The sequence below is a fragment of the Ranitomeya imitator genome, chromosome 3 (assembly GCF_032444005.1).
Source record: "Ranitomeya imitator isolate aRanImi1 chromosome 3, aRanImi1.pri, whole genome shotgun sequence".
Classification (NCBI taxonomy): domain Eukaryota; kingdom Metazoa; phylum Chordata; class Amphibia; order Anura; family Dendrobatidae; genus Ranitomeya; species Ranitomeya imitator.
The window spans coordinates 612,348,409-612,369,201 of record NC_091284.1 but is presented as its reverse complement, the minus strand read 5'-3'; the positions used below and the strand labels follow the sequence as shown (position 1 = coordinate 612,369,201).

At 42.1% G+C, this 20,793-nt stretch overlaps 1 protein-coding gene across 13 annotated transcripts in view; it reads left to right on the top strand.

The window, feature by feature from the left end:
• Positions 1-20,793, top strand: part of LMO7 (LIM domain 7) — a 235,734-nt gene that overhangs the window by 52,264 nt on the left and 162,677 nt on the right. For all 13 annotated transcript variants that reach the window (XM_069758116.1, XM_069758112.1, XM_069758115.1 and 10 more), the window contains exons 3-4: positions 12,911-12,981; positions 17,592-17,661. In XM_069758116.1, the coding sequence (XP_069614217.1) occupies positions 12,911-12,981; positions 17,592-17,661 (141 nt within the window). The remainder of the gene's footprint in view (positions 1-12,910; positions 12,982-17,591; positions 17,662-20,793) is intronic.

Below are 20,793 nucleotides of genomic sequence, written 5' to 3'. Positions count from 1 at the left end.
ACATTAAAGGGCATCTGTCAGAATGATCCACCCCCAAACTGTTGTACTCATGTTGCTCTCTGAAAGATAATGTGATAATGTCATTTGCGCCTTTACTGAAGCAATCTATTGCTCCCTATTGCTGGCTGTAGAGCATGGTCTTAATTCATATGCAAGTAAATAAGTGCTCTGGGAGTGTCAAAGTGCTTCCCAAGCCTCTGCCTCACTGGCTCTATTTCCATGTTCTCCTGCTTGGCTGGCAACTCGCTAGTTGTATTGACGTCAGTGCCATCAATCAAGCAGAAGACTGTAGGACTGAGGGGGAAATATTGCTAGGGAGGCAGTGATCTGGGAAGTGATTTGGAAAGTGATTGACACTCCCAGAGCTCTTAAAGGGAACCTGTCACCCCCAAAATCGATGGTGAGGTAAGCTCACCGTCATCAGGGGCTTATCTACACCATTCTGTAATGCTGTAGATAAGCCGCCGATGTTACCTGAGTGGGTGTCTCAGGTCCGCTCCGGTGCCTCCTATCTTCATTCCATGACGTCCTCTTCTGGTCTTCACGCCGCGGCTCCGGCGCAAGCATACTTTGTCTGCCTTGTTGAGGGCAGAGGAAAGTACTGCAGTGCGCAGGCGCCGGAAAGGTCAGAGAGGCCTGGCGCCTGCACACTGCAGTACTTTGCTCTGCCCTCAACAGGGCAGACAAAGTACGCCTACGCCGCAGCCGCGGCGTGAAGACCAGAAGAGGACGTCATGGAATGAAGATGGGAGGCGCCGGAGCGGACCTGAGACACCTATCGGAGCAGGACCGCCCCTGGGTGAGTATAATCTAATGTCTTTTTCTCCTCTTTCAGGTAACATCGGCGGCTTATCTACAGCATTGCAGAATGCTGTAGATAAACCCCTGATGGCGGTGAGCTTACCTCACCATCGATTTTGGGGGTGACAGGTTCCCTTTAAGACTCATTTGCATATAAATGAAAACAGCAGTTTTTTTCAATATGGTAGCAACAGCTTGTATCAGTAAGGCTATGTGCCCACGTTAGCAAACATATGAAAAAATTGAGTAAAAAGTCCAAAAGTAATACAAAAATAAGTTTATTACAGAGAAATGATAAACACAACAAATAAATGGACTAGGACCAGGTAATAACAGGACACACAAATCCTGACCAAAGATGTTCAGTATTAAGGATGGGTAAGGTGCCAAAGTGCCACATAGAGCGACCAAAAATGTCCGGAATGCATTGGTAAATAAGTGACCAAATCAATATGCGTGCTATATCATTCCAGGGACAAGGTCCCAAACTAAGAAAATCGTTTACCCATACTAATGTACTGTCAGGATCGGTATCCCCGCCGCCACCGACGCGCGTTTCGCTTTCTTCCTCAAGGTGCGGTTCTGTGTAATAAACTTATTTTTGTATTACTTTTGGACTTTTTACTCCATTTTTTCATATGTTTGCTAATATGTTTGGGAGTGTCCGTGTGGTGTATCTTTGAGACGTCCACATGGGTTTTTGTCTCTGTGGCACCCCTTTATTTATGTGGTCCCAGATGGAACATGTTTATCTATGTGCCCACGTTGCGGATTCGTGTGGATTTTTCCGCACAGTTTTTGAAAAATGCGCAGGTAAAACACACCACCGTGAATTTCCTGCGTCTTTTTGTGCGGTTTTACACCTGCGGATTTCCTATTGAGGAGCAGGTGTAAAACGCTGCGGAATCTGCACAAAGATTTGACGTGCTGCGGAAAATACAACACAGCGTTTCCGCGCTATATTTTCCGCACCATGGGCACAGCGGATTTGGTTTTCCATAGATTTACATGGTACTGTAAGCCGCATGGAAAATAGCGGCCAATCCGCTGCGGATCCGCAGGCAAATCCGCACCGTGTGCACATAGCCTTGGGGTGTAGATGACCTTTTCTTTGATAGAGCAGCATGACCATATAAACGGTTGGGTAAGGTGGATCACACTGACAGATTCCCATTAAGGGTATGTACAGACGTTGCGGAGTTGGCTGTGGATCCGCAGCAGTTTTCCATGCGTTGTACAGTACCATGTAAACCTATGGAAAACCAAATCCGCTGTGCCCATGGTGCGGAATTTCCAGCATTAGAATTCTTCCTTTAACTTTTGCTTTTTTTTTTTTTGTTGTTGTTGTACTGTTACATTTCACCACCAGAGGGCAATCTTTTTGCTTGTCATATTGTGCAATGAGGATACATAAAATAATAAATCCAGTGTAGCTGAATTACAGATGCCGAAAAACTGCAACTTCCAGCTGTTCATGATTAAAAAAAAATGTGGGCAATTTAACATCTCTTTATATGTCTTAAAGGGTCTGTCAGAAGATATACATTGGACGATGATCTCTAGACTGTCCCACAAATGCCTTTTCAGTCAGATTACTGTGGCTCCTGCCCTTTGCAGGTGAAACCTTCTCTAAGCTTTTATTTTTAGGCTTTATGAGTAACTCTGAGGCTACGTTCAGATTTGCGTTGTGCGCCGCTGCGTCGGCGACGCAACGCACAACGCAAATAAAAACGCACCAAAACGTACGCAAAAACGCTGCGTTTTGCGACGCATGCGTCCTTTTTTGCCGAAATTTGGACGCAAGAAAAATGCAACTTGTTGCATTTTCCGCGCCCGACGCTTGCGGCAAAAAAAAAACGCATGCATCGCACAACGCATGTCCATGCGCCCCCCCATGTTAAATATAGGGGCGCATAACGCATGCGTTGCCACAGCGTTTCCCGACGCAGCGTCGGGAAACGGTAATGTGAACGTTGCCTGAGTGAATTTTCATGCAGCTGCGCCCAAAATGACAGTGGAGCTGCAGTGGGCATAGCCATGCAATGTGTTAATATGCACAAGCATTTAGTAAATCATTTTTGTAAGTCTTATGTATTCCAAGGCTGAAGAAGAAAAGGGTTTGACAATTCAGAAACGTGTCCAACCAATCATGCCCTACAACTGTAAATCTGTTGCTCTTCATCTGGACATAGATGGGCTGCAGCGGTGGACAGCAGGAACTGGAGTCTGTGTAAACCTAATAAAGTCGTCTTTACTCAAAGAAAGCCAATGGGGCTAAAAAAAAAAAGTATTGATAGAAAACCCCTTTAAGGACTTTCTAGGGATGAAAGCTGCTGGGTCACCATCGCCTGAAGAAAGTTCCCAGCTATAAAGCTACATAAATAATTTAGTACCTCACCCAAGCAAGTGTTACATGCTGAAACAAGAAGGGAAATGATTTCTCTGTGTTACTCAAAGGATTTAGCCAGCAATTAATGTGCAAATATATTGTATCTTTTAATTGTATAGCTTCAGCTATTAGTCCTTGTAAATTGTCCATGTGATTATTGAAGAATTAAACCTATCATATTATCAGGGCATGGTAACCTGACATGTTTCTACAATTCTTTCCACCCTCGTTGTACGTCATTTAGTAGATGGGTCATCTGGGCCCCAGGCTCCTGTCCTCGTCATTATCCTGCAATAATGGACATCCTTGTGTCGATCACCTGCCTGCACTACCCCATATCACTGGTTTCCCGGAGTCTCTTGCGCACTTATACTCTTATTGCAAAGTAGAAAATCTAACCAAAATGAAAATAAAAACAAAATCAATGGCAATTTGATAAAAAATATGGTAAGTGTTTTATTTCCAGTAACTGAATTTTCTTAGCTGTCGGAGCTCTATAGAGACGAGCATTGGTCCAAGATGAGACTCCTGATCTTTTTGGGTGTTGATGGCATACAGTTTATCTTACAAGGGTATTCTCGAGTTTGAGATGATCTCCTATCTATTGGATAACTTCCCGATCGCTGGACACTCACCAGTCATGAGAGTAACCGTGTAAAGTGAACAGTGGTCTATCATTCGCACTGCCGCTATAATAATAATAATCTTTATTTTTATATAGCACTAACATATTCCGCAGCGCTTTACAGTTTGCACACAATATCATCACTGTCCCCGTTGGGGCTCACAATCTAAGTTCCCTATCAGTATGCCACTATATTCGTTCTTATTGGTGCTGAAGACCAGCCGAGCACATCTGGCTGTCCAGTTCAGAGTGAATGATGGACCACTGCTCTATTTACACGGGGCTCCGAAGAGCCGTAGTTCTCAGGATCTCAAAGTTAATTTGTATCTTTTGCAAATAGAAATTAAAGTAGTTGCCCACAGTCTCTTGTTTTTTCCCATTTGTCATCTCTGTGTTGTATATGTAGTCTGTGTTTTTATTCAGCAGTTATTAATAATTTACAGGACCATTTACAGTTTCCTGTTTTATAGAATTGTAATGCATCCATAAAAATTGGATGCCACTGTAAAGGTCTGCATGACATCCTATTTACCGTTTATACTCGAGTATAAGCCGACCCGAGTATAAGCCGACCCTCCTAATTTTGCCACAAAAAACTGGGAAAACTTAATGACTCGAGTATAAGCCTAGGGTGGAAAATGCAGCAGCTACCGGTAAATGTCAAAAATAAAAATATACCAATAAATGTAAAATTAATTGAGATATCAGTAGTTTAAGTGTTTTTGAATATCCATATTGAATCAGCGCCCCATATAATGCTTCATACAGTTCATGATGGGCCCCATAAGATGCTACATACAAAATACACGCCATATAATGCTCCATACAGTTTATGATGGTCCCATAAGATGCTCCATTTTAAAATATTCCCCATATAATGCTGCACAAATACTGATTATGGCCTCATAAGATGCTCCATACAGATATTTGCCCCATATAATGCTGCACAAATGCTGATTATGGCCCCATAAGATGCTCCATACAGACATTTGCCCTGTATATTGCTGCACAAATGCTGATTATGGCCCCATAAGATGCTCCATAGAGATATTTGCCCCATATAATGCTGCACATGGCCCCATAAGATGCTCCATAGAAATATTTGCCCCGTATAATGCTGCACAAATGGTGATTATGGCCCCCATAAGATGCTCCATATACTATTATGCCCCATATGCTGTTGCTGCGATTAAAAGGACATACTCACCTCTCGTCGCTTACGCGTCATCTGCACTGACGCTCATTCATAGGGCAGCGCACACACTAATCGCGTCATTGCGCCCTCTGATCTTAGCGTCAATGCAGAGGACGCAGAAAACGGAGTGGCGCCGATGGTGGAACGAGGGACAGGTGAATATCGCGCACTGCGTCGTCATACTCGCCTGCTCCTGGCGCGATCCCTGCATGTTCCTGGTTCTCCCAGCACTGACAGCTTCTTCCTGTATTGAGCGGTCACCTGGTACCTCTCATTACACTAATGAATATGCGGCTCCACACCTATGGGAGTGGAGTCGGGTCCATATTCATTACTGTACTGAGCGGTACCATGAGACTGCTCAATACAGGAAGAAGCTGTCAGCGCCCGTAGACCCAGGGACCTGCAGGGACCGCGCCAGGAGCAGGTGAGTATTATTAGACAGCTGCCGACCCCTGGTGCCCCGAGAGGGGCAATTTCAGCCTAAAAAAATGGGCTGAAATTCTCAGCTTGTACTAAAGTATATACGGTATTCATTTTTCTTTTCTTCACACCCATCAGATTTCAGAGTGAAATCTTAGGATGCTGCAATTTTATTTTTCTCACATCGAGCACAGCTGAGAAAAAAAGTGGATCTGCACTGCCTCATTGAATAACATTGATCCGATTTCAATCCCTTTTTTATTGGACTGCACTTGTGTGAGCGAGCCCTGACTAGCTCTTCTGTCCTTACAATGGCTGCTGGTGGGCTGGTCACATGCTCCTCCCCAATCAGCCATTGCATGGACAGAAGTGCTGGTCAGTGTGCAGCTCCTTTTTCATTTAACACTCATGTCCTGAATCTATATAGGTCCCTGAAATATGCTAGGATGCCCTATAATAGTTGTTTCCTGCATCTGTTTTTTTCTTACTTGCTGTGTTTGTGCAGGTAGACCACTGACCCATTAGAATGAATGTCTTTTTCCTTTTTTTATTTAATTTGCCAGCTGATTATGTCCACACAATAGAGACGTGTTATTTTGATCGGTGTTGCATATCAACTCGCCAATGGAAATAAATGGCTTCATGATAAAACACCAACAACCTGTCAGATGTCTCCTACGTGCTGTCTGCGTTTTCCGGTTAGATTCTCATACCTGGAACCTGTACTAGTCACCTAGAAATTTCCTTTTTTTTATTTTTTCATTTGAGAAAAACTGATGTAACCCGAATTGTAAAAACTAACACCTTGAACAAAAATGGATCCAGCACATTGAAAAAGAAAAATACCACGGACCATTTTTCATATGAGGAAAAAAATTGTGTGAAAGTGACCGCACTCAGGCCGGTACTTGGCACTTGACTTTTTCTCCAGTGAGTTTTGTTTTATTAGCAGCATCATAGCAATAGGTATTTTTATGATGTCTCGCTGTTGGCAGGGGAGGATATTTCTTATGTTTCTGGTAGAGTTTATGACGAATGGTTTTCACCTTCATGACTCCACGTGAAAGGTCATTCATATATTTGCTTTAGATTTAAGGCATTGTGAACTAGGTCTCCTAGAACGACCTAGCCCTAAGATGTTTGGGTGGAATACTGATGTTTGCAGGACCGGAAGCAGACCCCTTCGTCCTGTGCATGACTAAACCAGCAAATTCCGTGTCTGTTATTTTTATGCGATTTCATGCACATGGCAGTAGGAGTCTTAACTCCTGCGGATTGTAGACTGCACTTTCACTTTTTTCTTGTTGGCAACTCTTTTGATCTTGCAGTAAAGAAAGATTGGATACAAAGTAATACAAATCTCAGTTTTGGCAGAAAATTCAGGGCATAAAAAACTATCATAACTACGCTGTATTTAGTATTCTATCTCTGCAGAACAGTTCCTTTGTCATATAAGCTTTTCTTACCAGGATATTTTTTATCTATATATTCTTAAAATGAAAGAGTTGAGATTCTACAGCCTCTATGCATCTTAGCACATAGTTCACTGCAGAATGAGTTACCAGTGAATGTCGGTGAGCTCATTCTGACAGCAGAGTTTGTAAACCTTTTCTCGTCTTTTACTATTTTTTTTTAAACTGATTTAAAACCAAATCACACTGTCTGCTCCAAAGAGAAATCGGACTCGCAAGCCTTGCTTTTAGAATGAACTTGCCATTGAGTTGTGTTCTCACTTTGTAGCCAGCTACAGTGTTGTAATAAGTAGAGGCATAATGGCTGAAATCTTTTAAAGGCCCGGATGGAGCCACTGTGCTCTGACTGCCTGCAGCAATGTCCGTGTGACATCACCACTGCTACCAAACTGAAATGGATCATGAACAAAAAGTTTTCTGAAAGGAGACAAACACCTTGAATAAAATTCTACTGCAAATTTTTTTTTTTTAAATAGTTGCATTTAAGTTTTGTCTGTTTTGGACGAGCTGGAGGTTTATCTGTATCTAAATACCATAGTGTAAATTGACTGGTAGGAATTTATTTTTTTGTTCAGTGACCAATTCTATTTTTAGAAAATTATTAAAGGCTATAATCAAATTTATTAGTAAAGCAATAAGGTGAACTTCTAAAGCAATCCACAGTGCCATAGACTGTTTAAGGGCAGCATATCACCATGACGGGTCCAAATGGCAGGAAACCAAACACATACGCTTCCTTTTTTATTCTACCCCCTCAATAAAACTTTAGCAGCTATGACATTTTAATGTAGATCACATGCTTTTCTTCTGGTCCCCAGCATATTTTTATGCCCGATCCATGAATATGTGAAGTTTTAGCCAAGATTACTGTTGTAGTTCCCAACTCCTCTAGGATAATAAGACTGCGTGCTCAGTGTTTGTGACCACAGTTAATAATAATAATAATAATAATGATAATTTTTATTTATATAGCGCCAACATATTCCGCAGCGCTTTACAAATTATAGAGGGGACTTGTACAGACAATAGACATTACAGCATAACAGAAATACAGTTCAAAACAGATACCAGGAGGAGTGAGGGCCCTGCTCGCAAGCTTACAAACTATGGGGAAAAGGGGAGACACGAGAGGTGGATGATAACAATTGCTTTAGTTATTCGGACCAGCCATAGTGTAAGGCTCGGGTGTTCATGTAAAGCTGCATGAACCAGTATGCAGCAGTACAGACACAGAGGGCTAATACTGCATAAAGTGAATGAGAACATGATGCGAGGAACTTTTTTTTTTTTTTTTTATTATAAATAGGCCACACAGGGATCATTAGGTTAATGCATTGAGGCGGTAGGCCAGTCTGAACAAATGAGTTTTTAGGGTACGCTTAAAACTGTGGGGATTGGGGATTAATCGTATTAACCTAGGTAGTGCATTCCAAAGAATCGGCGCAGCACGTGTAAACAGTTCAGTTGGTATGCACTCGATTAGGCCACAGTTTGGATGGATGCCAAGGCATCTGACCAATAATGGACCGGTTGCCAAATACAAAAAATATTACACAGTGTAGTTTTTTTTTTTTTAACGTTTACCCTCTGTTTAGGAAAGCGGTCTGCTACTCTTTTCTATACTGTTAAATAAACTTTATGTAGAGACTGATGCCTGAAGAACACATTGTCAGCCGTCTGGTAAATGGGGGATCGATAGGAAATTGGAGGGTATGGCAGGAAAAGCTGATGAAGTATGCACTTAGCCTACTTTATATGACGATGATCTTCTTTTACTTGGCACTGACACTAGTGAATCCAATGAGTATGTATAGTAGAAATGTGGCCGAACAGGACTGCATATCTGTGATTCTCACGCCCTGCAGGAAATAATTGTTAATGTGTAGGATGGAAGACAAGACATTGTGAATCAGTCTTATTGGTGTGAGTGGCACCGCGCCATGGTGAAGTGCTGTAAATACTTAAGCCTCCAACATACTTATTTATGATCTCCTTCTGCCAGGAAGAGTAAAACTGCCGAGTTACAAGATTGTTTTACTAGAGGAGAAAAGTGATGAAGGGATTTTATACCATGGTTGGGTGGATTGGGTCATATTTATTTTTCCACTGATGATAATGCCCATACACCTCCCTTCTTGTACAGTATATAAATGTCATGGTGAAACCTATTTTCCTCTTTCACTTTGCTGTCATATGAAGGTATGAAGCACAACGCCTTCCAGGATTAGATAAGGAGGCAATGTAAATAGTTTCACAATTCACATTCATTTCAATCCTTCCAGTGCCCCACCTTCATTTGTTATTGTCACTGAGTGTTTTAATATGTATATTACTAACCAAAATTGGACCTTGTCTCTGACAAAAAGTGCACAACCTAACGTCTACTCTGTTCCTGTTATTTCTGCTTTGACCTTAATTGGCAAAAATGCTATACTATGAAGGTGTAACCGTCAATAAGCAGAGGGTGTGTAAAGATATATATTCACATACTCTGCATAATGACGGTCCGCGTGTATATGAGCATGTGTTTATATGTATATTAGACTCCTTAAATGGCCGCCCATCAGGGTCCTTAGAACCCTACCATTCATACATAGTACTGCGATGAAGTATTCACAGAGCAGGGTAATACACCTGTAGCCTTGCTAGTGAGCCCACACACCGCTCTGTGCACTATATAGAAGAGTGTATCATATTTGAACAGCTCTTGTCCATCACAAAAACTTCCCCAACTAAACTGAGCTATGCTTCTGATGTTTAAGTCACAAGTATGAATAGTTGCGCTAGACTGGTTGCAAAATTGTTGTGGCTTTTCCCAATTAAATTTGTCATATCAAAATCTGCAATAAAACAGATATGTTGTAGATTTTACTGTGGATCACTGAAAAATAAGCAAATTCAGAAAAACAAAATACTATCTTAAAAGGTTTAAAATAAAAAAAAAAACAAAAACGGTCTTCCTCCCCAACTTCTCTAATGGATACTCTAGGCTAGTTTACTTCTGACCTGTATATTCAGTGTTTGGCATGTCAACACATGTGAGCGCAGCAGCACATAATCATTGGAGGTTTGCGGGGTACTAGGCTAGAATTACCATTGCCATTGGCGTGCTAGTAGACGTGACGATACAGATACCTTTTTTTATTTTTGCTGCCTGTAGCTGCTGGTCTACAAGCAAATCCTGCATGGATTCTTGTCACTGTCTAGTTAGGTACATGACAGATCACACCAAGAATATGCCAAAAAAAACGAACAGCCTAGCTTGCATTGTCCGTGTCCTCTGGTCTACAGTGTCTGCTGGTCCAAAATTGGCCATTGATAGTTAGCAGGTGCTTTCAAAGTTGGTTGGGCAAAAATGATCAATTCATTATGTCAAGCTACTTTTCTCCAGCTTCTTAACCTTGTTTCACAGTGTGGACTTTGTGCATCAAAAGGTGAACTTAAGCTCCTCTCCTGTGTCCAAGTGGTAGGACTATGGATAGCCCATTTTTAAGTCTGTACAGTGCAGCAAATTCATTTTTGGACTTTTTTTTAATATCTTGACATTTTTGTCCCTCTAACAGTCTCTTTTGTATAGTAGAGGATTAACAGTTGCCCTTTCAAAGGCTCACTTGGGAGATATGCAGCAGAATTTATGGGTGGAACATCTGCTGTTCATAACCATACAGCATTGTGGATGAGGCTTTACAAAACCCTGTCCTGAATTGCGAGGACATTTACACTGTTTAAAGGAGTTGTCCACTACTAGGACAACCCCTTCTCGATCTAAATGTTTGGCCCCGATAAAATAAAGTTTATACTCGACTCCCGTGCTGACGCCTTTTAAGTGGTGTGGGCATTTGCAATCTCTGGGTTCTTGTTCTGTGTTGTGACACATGGTGTCCAATTGGTGCTGGTATCACTGTCTCTGCCTTTGTACGAATTGAACATGAAGAAGTCGTCAGAGATCACTTACAGCCCTGGCTTCCTCTTCATGTTCAATTCGACAGAAGGCGGGGACAGTGATGCTAGTGCTGATTGGGCACCGGGCATGATGTGTCATGAATGGAATGAATGTCATGGCGCTGGCACGTGAGGAGAGTATAAGCTTTATAATTTCATAGGGGCCAAACATTTAGATCGAGAAGGGGTTGTCAAAGTAGTGGATAACCCCTTTAAATTGCACTGTGGATTCGTGTAGATCTGTCTTAGCGGAAGTCCCTAATGTTTAACAGCCTGAAAATAATGCAAATTGACTGGAAAATAATCTTTGAGTTTCAAGACAAGTGGATTTCATAGCGATCATATTTATCTACAATTGTGCTTATTACGGTAACTTGGAAACTTGTGTTGACCCATATGTTTTTTAGGCCGAAATAGTTGGGGATATAAATTTGGATTCAAATAAGACCACAAAATACACTCTAAAATTAATGGATCAAGGTATGCAAACAATACATATGCCATATTTGTCTACAACAATAAGTGTGTGGAATATCACCTGCAAATGTAGTAGAAATATATATATACGTACATAGGTACATACGTCAATGGATGATGGTGATTGCCGTGGTTAGGTTGATGTATGGTAAATCGAGACCATAGAAGCCCTGATGTGGTGAAGTATTTTGTTTTTATTTATTTCCACTTATATAATAATAATAATAATAATAATAATAATTTTTATTTATATAGCGCCAACATATTCCGCAGCGCTTTACAAATTATAGAGGGGACTTGTACATACAATAGACATTACAGCATAACAGAAATACAGTTCAAAACAGATCCCAAGAGGAGTGAGGGCCCTGCTCGTAAGCTTACAAACTATGAGGAAAAGGGGAGACACGAGAGGTGGATGGTAACAATTGCTATAGTTATTCGGACCAGCCATAGTGTAAGGCTTGGGTGTTCATGTAAAGCTGCATGAACCAGTTAATTAATTTTTTTTTTTTTTTTAAATATAGGCCACACAGGGATCGTTAGGTTAATGCATTGAGGCGGTAGGCCAGTCTGAACAAATGAGTTTTTAGGGCACGCTTAAAACTGTGGGGATTGGGGATTAATCGTATTATCCTAGGTAGTGCATTCCAAAGAATCGGCGCAGCACGTGTAAAGTCTTGGAGACGGGAGTGGGAGGTTCTGATTATTGAGGATGCTAACCTGAGGTCATCAGCGGAGCGGAGGGCACGGGTAGGGTGGTAGACTGAGACCAGAGAGGAGATGTAGGGTGGTGCTGAGCCATGGAGTGCTTTGTGGATGAGGGTAGTAGTTTTGTACTGGATTCTTGAGTGGATGGGTAACCAGTGTAATGACTGGCACAAGGTAGAGGCATCGGTGTAACGGTTGGTGAGGAATATGATCCTGGCAGCAGCATTCAGGACAGATTGGAGCGGGGAGAGTTTGGTAAGAGGGAGGCCGATTAGTAGAGAGTTACAATAGTCCAGACGAGAATGAATAAGTGAAACAGTAAGAGTTTTTGCAGAGTCGAAAGTAAGAAAAGGGCGAATTCTAGAAATGTTTTTGAGATGCAGGTAAGAAGAGCGAGCCAGTGATCGGATGTGGGGGGTGAATGAAAGGTCAGAATCAAGGATGACCCCAAGGCAGCGGGCATGTTGCTTTGGAGTAATGGTGGAACCGCAAACGGAGATGGCAATGTCAGGCAAAGGTAGGTTAGTAGAGGGAGAAAACACGAGGAGTTCAGTTTTTGACAGGTTTAGTTTCAGATAGAGGGAGGACATGATGCTAGAGACAGCGGTAAGACAATCACTGGTGTTTTCTAATAAGGCAGGCGTGAGATCAGGAGAAGAAGTGTATAGTTGGGTGTCGTCAGCATAGAGATGGTACTGGAAGCCAAATCTACTGATTGTTTGTCCAATAGGGGCAGTATACAAAGAGAAGAGGAGGGGGATTTCCTATTTTAAAATTAATAATACATTTCATGTGTTTACAGTAAATATCGTAATGGGGTCACTTGCTTTTGTAATTTTTAAAAACATAATATGTATGTTTTTGATTTGTTTTAGGAAGTCACTGGTAAAGGTTTTGGGGGCCAGGATTTCCGCTCTGCCCTTGAAAATGGAGTTCTTTTGAGTGAGTAAGTATCAAGGTCTTCTACGCTGGTTACATAGTTGTTAAAGGAAAAAGCAGGGTGTGTGTCTTCTTAATTCCAACCACTGGTAATAAAATTAGTGATGTAAGTAGGCTTCGCACCAAGCCCTGAAGAGGTATGTAGACAATTTTACCTGGACCAGCACACCCTGCAAAAATGATGGTGGTTTGTCTCTGGCCACACCAATGAAAATAGTATTATTGCACTCCATTGACTATACAGTAAAATTCAGCAGACATTACTGAAATGTTTTGCATAAGCTCATATATTCATGTCTCCATTAGCAGTTGTCTTTTATCACCTTCATTTGAATCTCAGAAACCATTCTAAGCCTCTATTTTTATTCTATATTAAAGGGGTTTTCTGGGACATTCATGTAATTTTCGAGGGAGTCTAACATGCGGAGCCTTACCAGAATATGCTCACTGTTAGGATTTTGCTGTTTCTACCATCCCGTTACTCCTCGCCTGATTACATGTATGCAAAACACACGAGCAATCATGTGCTCACTTCTATTTTTTGCTTCTGTCAAATGGTCTCAGTGGAGAAAAGAAAAAACAGTTGCTATCTGGTTGCAAGAATGCATATCACTTGTAAGTGTTCTTGTGATGATCACAGGAGTATATTAGCAGAATCCTCCGAGCTCGCTCACACCACAGTATAAATCAAACAATTTTTTTATGAGGGGAGGGAGTGCAATTTATTTATTTTCATTTTTTTTCCCTTTAACTTGGTGTACGGTATGTACATTCCAGCAGCCAATCAGGGTGCAAAAACCTGCCACAACGTCATAACACAAGGTCCTCTGTGATTGCCTGCTGAAGTCACATGTCCCTGGCCATATAAAAAGCGGACACTTTTTGCTGTCGCCATTTTCTCAGTGTCACAGCGCAGAGAGGTCGCTCCTGTTACTGCTGCTGAAAGTGAACTTGTCAGTTAGCTAGATAGAATCCTGTCCTGTGTGAAATCGATCTTCCAGCATCTAGCTAGTTTCTGCTAAAACTGTGTTGCAGTCTCAGGTGGCCCCATTTGCTAATCAAAATCGTTTGGGCAAAAACTGTGTTGCAGTAACAAACCAGGAGACCCCCATTTCTTTTTAAAAATTGTTAGGCCTAATATAGGGATTCTGCCAGGAGGCCGCATTTGCTAATTTAAATAGTTTTGGATAAAACTGTTGCAGTGAGGATTTGGGAGGTCACATTAGCTCATCAAAATCGATAGGTATAAAAGTGTTGTTCAGCCACACTATCTAAGAAAATAAATACTGAACGCGTCATAATTAAGGGAGCTTAGTCTCCAGAAACGCGTTGAGATTCTTACCCAGATGGTTCGTGCTGAAGTCTGTATCCTCTATGCTTAAAGTTTGTGAATAAAGAAAACTCTTTTTTACGGATTCAGTGAAGCTGGACATTCTCTTCTTGTTTTGGACTTTATACGCCTGGACACAGCGGGTCCGTGCTCCTGAAGTTTGGTTTATGCATCACGGGTGAGCTGGCTTGTATTTCATCTGCACCAATACCCCAAATTTTCATGTTGGTTTTGGGGCCAGATGAAGTAGGGTCTGAGCAGAATCCAGACCCTTGTCACCAGATGTTAACCACCGAGGGTGGAAGTGATCCTGATGACTTAGATACCAGAGGCACACTCGGACTGTACTGTGATGTCGGGGCAGGAAGAGGAGCAGGGGGACTCTCAGTAAGAGGATGACTGAGGTTGTAGATCCCACTTGGTGTGAACCCAGAGGTACGCAGCAGAATAGCTCAGCAGAAGAGGTGGAGGAGGAGGAAGACATGGAGGTTAATTTGTGGCTTCCCGCACAGACACGGAGTGATGCAACTGTGACAAGCACTGGATCATCAGCTACAATTCTGGCTGTGGCCAGCATCGGTCGCGAATCTGCAGTTTGTAGGGGTGGCAAGTGTCGCCTATCCTGGGCTTTTTTGAGACTGTAAAGGATAACCCAACTCACAATGCCCGCCAAATTTGCAAAAAAACCCCAAAACCTCAGTAGAGGCAAAAATTTGACAACTACATTCATTAACCTACACATGCGCGATCAACATGCCTTAGTCTGGGAATCTCACTGCGTTAAAATGCCGACTAGCAGGCCTTGCGAACCACTGGCCATCCCATCAGTCACATCTGCTGCTTCTTCCTCTTCCTTCACTGTGCCAACTGTTCACACACAGGTCTCTGGCTGCAGAAACTCAATTTATTTACCCCATACAGTCAGGTTGAGTGAGAGCCTGTCAGCTGTTATGGAATTGGAGTTGCCTTCTGTTTCCACAGTTGTGGTCACAAAATATGTTTCCACCTAGACATGCCAAAGCTAGGAGCCTTGAATTCCACCATTTCCAATCTGTTGGCCACAGAAATGCTGCTTTTCTGCCTAGTGGATACAGACGATTTCCAAAAGTTGATGGCCATTGCAGTCTCTCCGTACCAGTTGCCATTACTTCTCTAAGAAAGCTGTGCCCGTGCTACACCAACATATCACAGACCTCCTCACCCATACACTGAAAAAAATCTGTCTGCCAGGGTGCATTTCACCACTGACACTTGGACGAGCAAACATGGGCAGGGGCATTACATCTTTCTCACTGGGCACTGGGTCATTTTGGCTGCAAGGGCAGGAGGTCAAGGGGCTACTCCACAAGTCTTGAAATATCCAAGGCTTGCAGGACTAACCTCTGTATTGAACACTTCATCCACCGATTTTAGCTCCTGGAATTCCTCTAGGGCCTCCACCTGTGCCCTCAACCTCTCCCTTTAATGAGATACACCAAAGTTGGGTCTTCATCTGGTAGGTTGCCTGTAGTAGAAGGTGTGTCAGAAGCCTATTTTACTGTTTCTACTCTTTAGTGGTGTGTGACAATTTTTTGAAATGTGGTTAAACAAAGTTGTCTCCTTCATGTGTGTTGCTTGTAGAAGTAGGGCTCCAAGACAGGCAGGCCTGCACTTTCACTCAACTACCTGTTACTCTCCTTACATTTTTATACCAATCATACTCCATGAAACCGATGTTTGTGCCATCTAAGTGTGGCTGGGAAAAATAAATAAGCTGTTGTATGAGGTATCAAGGCTCCCAGATAAGAAAGCTTATACAGCTCCCTTAACCACCTCATTGAAACTTCAATTCTAAGTTGTAAATGCTGGGCCAGACCCGGATACCTCATGCATGGACTATGGCTGACTGCCGCTGTGCCATTAGCAAATTTTTACTGTGGGTCAATTGATGTCACTTTTCATGGTATCTGCCCCTAATTTTAGCTGTTTGGAATCTTTTTTTTTTTTTTCACCCCTTCAGGTGTTGTGTATATGCTTTGGTTTGGCCTCCCTTTGAATTTAATGGGTTTCAGGAATGTTCACCGAACTGTTCGAACATCAGGACATTCGGCGAACCGAATCTTGAAAGGTTCGCTCATCTCTAATGACTAGTGTTGAGCATTCCGATACCGCAAATATCGGCCGATACCCGATACTTGCGGTATCGGAATTCCGATACCGAGTTCCGATATTTTTGTGATATCGGGAATCGGTATCGGGATTTAGATTAATGTGTAAAATAAAGCATAAAAATAAAAAATATTGATATACTTACCCTCGGACGGGCCCTGGTTGTCACCGCTGCAATCGCCATGTTTTCCTTCCTATGAATGAGCTTAAGTACCTTCGATGACGTCGCGGCTTGTGATTGGTCGCATGAGCGGTCACATGACCGCTCAGCGACCAATCACAAGCCGCGACGTCATCGAAGGTCATTAAAGCGCTCATTCTTAGGAAGAAAAGCATGGCGATTGCAGCGGTGACAACCAGGGCCCGTCCGAGGGTAAGTATATCAATATTTTTTATTTTTATTCTTTATTTTACACATTAATATGGATCCCAGGGCCTGAAGGAGAGTTTCCTCTCCTTCAGACCCTGGGAACCATTACGGATACCTTCCGATATTTGTGTCCCATTGACTTGTATTGGTATCGGATATCGGTATCGGCGATATCCGATATTTTTCGGATATCGGCCGATACCATCCGATACCGATACTTTCAAATATCAGACGGTATCGCTCAACACTACTAATGACAGATTTTTAAAAACATTTTTTTAACAATCTGTGGAAAAAAATTTACTAGCATGCTGCCATTTCACTCTGGAATTGGCTGAGACTCGCCTATTCAAGTCTATGGGTGCTAGAAAAAAAAACTGTATTCCATAGTATAGCATCTGATTTTTATGGATACATTGCAATTCTGTAACACAGAAGTTGTAAATGGTCCTGTTGTAAACGATTAATTACTGCTAATGTAAAAAGAAAAGCACATTGCACTTGGATAACAAGTGAGGGGAAAAAAATCATCCCACTTTTCTGAATGAAAATCGGAAAGATTTTTTTATACCGTCGTGTGACCACTACTAGGGTCTCTCATGTTACGCTTCTTGGCAAATTTTAAGTCTTGCGGGCAACTCCTTTTAGACTGTTGAATAGAAAATGTCAGGTGGAGCCGATAACATTGTTAGCAGTTTCCATGCTTGATTATTATTTATTTATTTTTTGAACCCTTTTTTTCAGTTCTATTCTTTTTTTTTTTCTGTAGCCTAATTAACAAGATCAAGCCTGGAATTATTAAAAAGATTAACAGACTGTCCACACCTATTGCTGGCTTGGTGAGTATTCTAAGATTGCAATGCAAAAAATGTACATGACAGACCAGTTACCGTAATTAACTTCACTAAATGCACAATGCCAAAATATCTTGCTACAAGTGTTGCTGAAAAATTCTACAGGTTATATAATGTTATAATGAAATGTTTCCATTCAGTGACCTCAAAACATATGTACTGTATGTGCAGGAGAAAAAATTACCGCTTGGGACAAGGAGCAAGAGTTCTTCACTGCAAATTAATTATCTGCCAGTAAAAATATGATATAGTTGGCCATGGTCTAAGACAGGCCTGCATAATGGCCAGCCCGCCAAAGCATTTCTGACCATCGGAATAGCCAGTTGTCTTTCTGTATTCAATTGCAATGGCGGCTTTCAGACATGGCGGAGAATGTAAGCGTCTAAGATTGTAGACCCTTTCATTGAAGATGGGGGGAAGTTAGTGTGAGGTCACAAATATTAGGGCCGTGGTGGGAATAGTGAGAGTAAGCAGTGTGAGGCAGAAATATGGAGAAGGAGGGAAACTGGACAGAACAGAAGGAGGGAGCATGGAGGGATACTATATGGAGAGGAGCCGTATGCAGAGGTGACAGTTTGCAGAATAGTTTAAGCATTACCTTTTTAGGGTATGTGCACACTCTGCGGATTCCATTGCAGGTTTTTCCGCGCCGATTCCCTGCGGATTTCACCTGTGTTTTTACACCTTTGGATTCTTATTATAGAATAATTGTAAAACGCTGCGGGATCCGCACAAAGAACTGACATGCTGCAGAAAATAAACCACAATGATTCTGCGTAGAATTTTCCACAGCATGTGCACTGCGGATTTGGTTTTCCACAGATTTACGTGGTACTGTACAACACGTGGAAAACTGCTGCGGATCCACAGGGCCAAATCCGCAACGTGTGCATATATTCTTAGGGTGTGTTAACACTTCAATTTTTGGAGCAGAAACTCTCAATTCTTTTAAAATCTCAACTTGACTATGGTCTATGATGTTGGTAATTAAAAAAACAACTTTTTTTTTAAATTATGACTTGATCAGCGTATACAGGTTAGTGTGAGTTAAATTATTCTAATTCTATAGATTACATTAGTACTGTTAATTTGATCATTTTAGTATCTTGTATGTAATTTATGATCTTCAAGGGATCATGAGGCGCCATAATTTTGTTCTTTGTGCTACTGACTTGCAAATCCAGACCCTGTTGCTACAAAATGAATAGAGCTGTGAGTAGTAACCACTTCTTTAATCAGTTGATCAGTGGGGTGCAAGGAGTCAGACCCATGAAAATCTAATTTTCTTGCCCTATGTTACAGAAGGGCCATCAAGATCTAAGTCCTGAAAATTCCCTTAAAGCTACTTCAGTCAACTAGATTTTAATGATTTAAAGAGAACCTGTGAGCAGGATTGTGCACATTAACCTACAGACAGTGTCAGGTCAGCTCCTTTATACTGATTAAAATGATACCTTAGTTGATTGATTAAATCCGTCTTGTGGTTGTTGTGTAATCTTTATTTTCAGTTTTGAGTTAACGATATGCCCGTGCTGTGGGGCGGGTTTTCATGTGGTGCTCTGATTAGCTATTCATAGTGCGATCTCCGAGCTGCTGCTGCACAGATGTGGGTGGCGCCATCTTGGAGGAGGAATTTTTTTTCTTCTTCTCCAGTAAGATGGCGCCACGACACATGCTCCGTAGCAGCTATTGGATCACAGCTATATACACCAATAGCTACTACGCAAGCGTGGCATGCACCATTTTCAAATTTATTTTTTTCTAGCTGAATAACATGAAGAACATGTATTATTGGGACATGAAACGTGATTATGCTGCAGAGAAGGTGCTGCCTGCAGAAGTATATATATATATATATATATATATATATATATATATATATATATATATATATATATATATATATATATATATATATATATATATATATATATATATATATATATATATATATATACACACAGTACATATTCAAGTATAAGCCTAGATTTTCAGCCCAAATTTTGGGGCTGAAAGTGCCCCTCTCGGCTTATACTCGAGTCACGGTGGGTGGCAGGGTCGGCGGGTGAGGGGGGGAGAGGTCTGAGGCATACTTACCCAGTCCCGGCGGTCTGGACCCCCATAGGGGTGGAGCCGCATATTCATTTCTCTAATCAGCGGTAACGGTGACCGCTGATAGAGGAAGAAGCTGTGGCACCGAAGATCAGCTGTCCGGGGGAAGGAGCAGGACGCCGGGAGCAGGTAAGTATGTCATATTTACCTATCCCCGTTCCACACACCGGGCGTCGCTCCATCTTCCCGGCGTCTTTCCGCTCTGACTGTTCAGGTCTGAGGGCACGATGACGCATATAGTGTGCGTGCCGCCCTCTGCCTGATCAGTCAGTGCGGAGAGACGCCGGGACCGGACACTGGGAGCTGCAAGCAAGAGAGGGGAGTATGGCTTTCTTTTTTTTTTATTGCAGCAGCAGCAGCAATGGCAGAGCTTTCTATGGTACATCAATGGGGCAATAATGAACGGTGCAGAGCACTATATGGCACAGCTATGGTGCAATAATGAACGGTGCAGAGCACTATATGGCACAGCTATGGGGCAAGAATGAACGGTGCAGAGCACTATATGATACAGCTATGGGGCAATAATGAACGGTTCAGAGCACTATATGGCACAGCTATGGGGCAATAATGAACGGTGCAGAGCACTATATGGCACAGCTATGGGGAAATATGAACGGTGTAGAGCACTATATGGCACAGCTATGGGGCAATAATAAACGGTGCAGAGCACTATATGGCACAGCTATGGGGAAATATGAACGGTGCAGAGCACTATATGGCACAGCTATGGGGCAATAATGAACGGTGCAGAGCACTATATGGCACAGCTATGGGGAAATATGAACGGTGCAGAGCACTATATGGTACAGCTATGGGGCAATAATAAACGGTGCAGAGCACTATATGGCACAGCTATGGGGAAATATGAACGGTGCAGAGCACTATATGGCACATCTATGGGGAAATATGAACGGTGCAGAGCACTATATGGCACAGCTATGGGGCAATAATGAACGGTGCAGAGCACTATATGGCACAGCTATGGGGAAATATGAACGGTGC